Source organism: Amphimedon queenslandica, unplaced genomic scaffold (assembly GCF_000090795.2).
Source record: "Amphimedon queenslandica unplaced genomic scaffold, v1.1 AMPQUscaffold_12820, whole genome shotgun sequence".
Lineage (NCBI taxonomy): Eukaryota > Metazoa > Porifera > Demospongiae > Haplosclerida > Niphatidae > Amphimedon > Amphimedon queenslandica.
In genome coordinates, this window is record NW_003546944.1 from 2,746 (window position 1) to 7,924 (window position 5,179).

The window sequence follows — 5,179 nt, forward strand, 5'->3', positions numbered from 1 at the left end:
ATCCTGACTTTAACTATGACTTTAGAAACGAGCCCAACGTAGGGCGGGTTTATGAAAGAGGAGGGTACGTGTACAATCGTCCGTACGGCTGGAACCGACTGGCTTTGAAGACTAAGGGAAAGTATCCACCTGATGACGCCTGGCTGGGTATACTGGCCAATCGTACAGAGAGTTCAAACGAGGAGTGGCCAGTCTCTTATCATGGGACAAAGAAAGAAGGAGCAATGGCTATAGCAGCTGAAGGATATGATGAGGATAAATTAGACCGGGAGAACTTTGGAAGAGGGTTTTACTCAACACCGAGTGTTGAAGTTGCTGCTAGTTTTGCTCCACGATTTGACCATACTGATGGTAAGAGGTATGAGGCTATCATTCAGAACAGAGTTAATCTCAACCCTGGACACTCTAAGATAATTCCAGTAGAGAAGACACGACATGGAGCAGAGTATTATCTGACATATTCTCCTGATGACCTGAGACCATACGGGATATGTATCAGGGAAGTCGTTCAAGTTAGCAGTGCTTAAGAATAAACAGCATAATAATAGTAACTCTTTAAAGCATTGATTTAATAGCTGATTGTTATAGTATTATTATTAGGTTGTTTTAATTGAAATTGTACTACATAAAACTGTTGTTACTTGTTACAAACAATTACTACATATGTCACTACTCCTACATGAATAGTGTATATTAGTAACCTGACACTAATTGTCAGTCATTAGTGACTGTAGTACTCCACAAACACATGTACATGTATGTAGTCATAATTCACTACTGCTATAGACCTCACAAATTGAACATAAACAACTGACATTAGTCATTAACCAGAGATACAACTAACCAATGAGTGCTATAAATCTATTACTTACAATGCTACACGTGTGAGGCTATTGCAATTATTATAATATTTCAAAACATAAAAAGCACATTCCAATAAATGTACACTCTACAGAGTTAATCATTAGTCCATGGACACACACTGTACCAAAGGAGAGGACAAGACATGAAGCAGAGTAATAATGTAAGATGGCAGTATCTTATTGATTCTAATCAAAGAAGGGAGAAAGACTGAAAAATTAAGTATTGAAAACATGTACTAGTAGGTGTGATCAAATTATTTAAAAAGGTGTGGTATTAATAACACCACCACATGGTCCTCTCTTGTAGAGTTTACAGCTGCTACTGATTCTCAGACTCTGTAGACTGTAATCTCTTGGGCAAACATAATGTCAGCATCTAATGGCCAGTTACTAGCAGCTGCCTTCAACTCAATACTAGGCAGTGGGTATAGGATAGTCTCTAAAGATGACACCACTGGAATGAAAGAAGTACAAGAAGTTGGTCTAGCAGGTCACGTCTTTGACTTGAAGTACAGCGACCTCCAGGATACCATCATAAGAGAGAGCAACCCTCACATTATAAGACCAGGGAACAGGGACACCAGTATCATGGTATACTACCTGTCAGGGAAGAGGAAAGAGCTAATGGTTGATTTGAATGGAACAGCTCAAGATATGAAGTTTGATATCATGAAGGAGCAACTCTATGGTATTAATGACCCAGACCAGTTTAGAGTCATATTTCAAGGAAGACAACCAGACCCTAATGACAAGCTGAAGGACTGTGGCATTAAAGAAGGATCAACCATACAGGCTGTACAGTGTTTAAGAGGAGGTGGCTGTCCATTCCACTTGTTAAATGAAGAGCTGTTGGAACCAGAGTTTGATTACGACTTCACTCTCATTAGAGATGAAGGGAAGGTCTTTAAAAGAGGAGGGTACCTGTACAAGAGGCCATGTGGATGGAACAGAATAGCACTGAAGGTTAAAGGGAAGTATCAGAATGATGACTGGCTGGGTACACCTGGTAACCGTACAGCTAGTACTATTGGAGAGTGGCCAGTCTCTTATCATGGGTCTAAGAAGATATCATCAATAAGGATTGTAGAGGAAGGGTATGATGGAGACAAGTTGGAGAGGGAGCTGTTTGGTAGGGGCCATTACTCTACTCCTGACATTGAAGTGGCTGCTAGGTATGCTACAGAATTTGAAGTGGAAGGAAAGAGATACCTGGCAGTGATACAGAACAGAGTCAATCTAAAGAAGAGCAGTGTAATACCAAAGGAACTGACTGGAGCTGGGGCTGACTATTATGTGACACCATCAAGTGATGATATCTATCCTTATGGTGTCTGTATCAAGCAAGTATAATCACTGGATATACTGTAACCAGTATACTGACTCAATAAACCATTAATGAACTGTATTATAGTGCAACTATTATAACCAATTAGCATGTACTGTTGATAAATACCATGTTGACAGTTGATGTATTGACTTCAACTTTGACTTGGTCCTTTTCGTGTTACTGATTGAGTGAGGGGCGGGACTGGAAGGCTTCTGTTATGTTGGCTCCATTTCAAAACTAACTTACACTAAAGTACAGTACAGCACTGATCATTCATGTACCCAGTCTACCCACTCCATACATTGAGAATAGTGTAAACTATCATGTAATCATGTGGTACTATATACAGTATCTATTGATGAATTACATTTATAATTACAGGTATAGTAGATATTTTAGTCAATTGCTATCTTTGTGTGATAAAGGATTAGTGAAGAATGACAAACATTGCCATTCCAAAAATTAGTGACAATTAAGAAATCATACCATTATCTATCATCATGTTACAAGCAGTATATGGTAATACAGTATGTACTAACACACATATGTACCTGAACACAGTTGATATTACTAATGTCAGTATATTGTATTATATAGAGATACAGCAGTAAACCTTACTTAGGAATGATAAGGAGTGGTAACACTGTGGTGGCTCCAATTACTGAACATACATACAGTATTGTAACTGGAGCTGAGGGGAGTCTACACATCAAAGGCCCTTCACTGGTTTCTGTATATTACATACTTCGTGGCTTCTATGATGATATAAAAGTGGTAGACAGTAAGAGCTGAATTCATTGCAAGAGACAAACAACTAAAATCAGTTTATAATGGGATCAGTAGTCCTATTGACAAGAACTATACTAGTAAGATACAATATATATGATAGTGTATGGTACTATCTTTACAGGTTATACTGAGTACATGTTATACAAATGGACTAGAACTAGCTGATTTGTACCCATATGGTACAGAACATGGGGACGCCACGAGGATTGGATCTGGTCTACCTATAGCACCATTACTGGCTCCAATTAATAACTTAGTTGGATTTGGTCCGGCTAACCTTAGAGCAACAAGATATGAGGTTAGCACACGCACACACACACACACATTATTAGTGCTTTAGTTTGTAACCATTATCTGTTCATTTTATTACTAACACAATTTATTGATCATTTCACATTTACTAATGCTATTTATAATTCTATAGCTTGCTTACACAGGGTACCTGGAATTTAAAAACGATGGCATTGATCTAATCTATGTCAATTTGCTCTTTGGTTCAGGTCCCCTTGATCAATCCAGAACTAAGATACATGGTAGGAATACTGCTGATCCAGACTTACTAAAGAAAGCTATGGATCAGATTAATGAAGCCTTTTCTAATGTTTTCTGCAGTACATCTCCTCCTACTCAACTAATAATAGTAACTTGGATAGACTTTGCAAAAGCTGGCTCAAACCTAGTTAGTATATTAATTACTTAATACATGAAATACTGTTAATAATAGCTAGCTACACTCTAATCACTTTATTTATTATTTTTAGGGCAGTAACTTCCAATTAATTGTTGTAACTAATGGAAACATTACATTTGGTATTGCACTTTATGTCAATGTTGATGCGAGCATTACATCAGCTACTACTGGAATAGAGTCAGAAATTACCGTATTTCCTCGTGGAAACGCCTACTCCCTATAAACGCCCATGCCTGTATAAACGCCTAGAAACAGCATATAACTTTGACAATAAACGCCCATGCTTGTTTAGACGCCTATTCTTGATTAAAAGCCTATACCACACCCACCTATTCCATCCACGTGGTACATGTACCTTACGTAGTTTACATTCTACAATGGAAGCTGCAGCTGAGAAGGCTAAGGAAACTCAGAAGTTCGATGTCAGTTTTAAACTACGCGTTGTGTCTATTGAAACATGCTGGTAAGGATTATTTTTTGGTTATAAACGCCCACCTCGTATAAACGCCTACTTCATTTAAACGCCTAGCAAACAGGTCTCTATAAGAAATAAACGCCTAGGCGTTTCCACGAGGAAATACGGTAATAATAATTTTGCAGTAGTTGATCATTCTCTATTTCCATTTGGTACCACTGTTACCAAAGCTCCCACTATGATGCTTAATAGCAACATACCAGGGACATATATATTTTCATTGAATCATATACCACCAGGTATGACTATAGTACATGTATCAACTGTTCCATATAACTTGTATATCTTTTAGACACTCGTAATTCTTTCAGCATTTCTTGTAAGCCCAGACTTGTTCAGTTGGCGTGTGAGGCTATGAGAATTAATGGAGAGGATGTACCAGCTTCTTGTAACAACTGATGACATACTCCATTTTATTGTGTTTTTGTGATTAAATAATTTTTCAGTAGTGAATTGCTCAATTTTAATAATAGAGACTAGAGATATAGTTGTTATCATTTACTAATCTTTTTGTCATGGATTATTTTTTATCATTATTGTTTTAGGAATAAAGTCAAAATAACTGCAAACAAAAAGCAGTACACGAAGTATAACACTTTCACGTTTTCTGACAGCATAACAATTAACATGTACTGATAATGAATACCTAAGTATAACTGGAAATTTTGCAGTATCATGCCAAATTCGCCCAACTTAACTCCCTCCAAAATTTCTTGCTATATAATAATAATCATAATGGTACTACAGTATCTATTGATGAATTACAATTATAATTTACAGATCTAGTAGATATTTTAGTCAATTGCTATCTTTGCGTGATAAAGGATTGGTGAAGAATGACAAACATTGAGAATACCAGTAATTAGTGACAATTAAGAAATCATACCATTATCTATCATCATGTTACAAGCAGTATATGGTAATACAGTATGTACTAACACACATATGTACCTGAACACAGTTGATATTACTAATGTCAGTATATTGTATTATATAGAGATACAGCAGTAAACCTTACTTAGGAATGATAAGGA

General features: G+C 36.8%; 3 protein-coding genes across 5 annotated transcripts in view; all 3 read left to right on the forward strand.

Moving 5' to 3' along the window:
* LOC100639797 (uncharacterized) overlaps nucleotides 1-672 on the forward strand; it is a 1,486-nt gene extending 814 nt beyond the window's left edge. Inside the window, exon 2 of one of the 2 annotated variants that reach the window (XM_020002863.1) lies at nucleotides 4-672. The gene's annotated coding sequence lies outside the window, so the exon portion shown is untranslated. The other variant, XM_020002862.1, reaches the window with a different exon arrangement.
* Nucleotides 673-1,229: 557 nt separating this feature from the next.
* On the forward strand, nucleotides 1,230-2,213 carry LOC100639923 (uncharacterized). The gene has a single exon (XM_003390023.1). It carries the CDS (start codon nucleotides 1,230-1,232, stop codon nucleotides 2,211-2,213), a length of 984 nt encoding a protein of 327 aa, XP_003390071.1.
* A 246-nt stretch (nucleotides 2,214-2,459) lies between these two features.
* On the forward strand, nucleotides 2,460-4,162 carry LOC109586655 (uncharacterized). Of its 2 annotated transcripts, none has more exons than XM_020002859.1 (4): nucleotides 2,460-3,056; nucleotides 3,101-3,277; nucleotides 3,404-3,658; nucleotides 3,741-4,162. In XM_020002859.1, exons 1-4 carry the CDS (start codon nucleotides 3,021-3,023, stop codon nucleotides 3,891-3,893), a joined length of 621 nt encoding a protein of 206 aa, XP_019858418.1. In that variant the 5' UTR covers nucleotides 2,460-3,020; the 3' UTR covers nucleotides 3,894-4,162. The 2 variants fall into 2 exon arrangements, with proteins under 2 accessions (XP_019858418.1, XP_019858420.1); XM_020002861.1 differs by having other exon boundaries at nucleotides 3,746-4,162.
* Nucleotides 4,163-5,179: the final 1,017 nt, after the last annotated feature.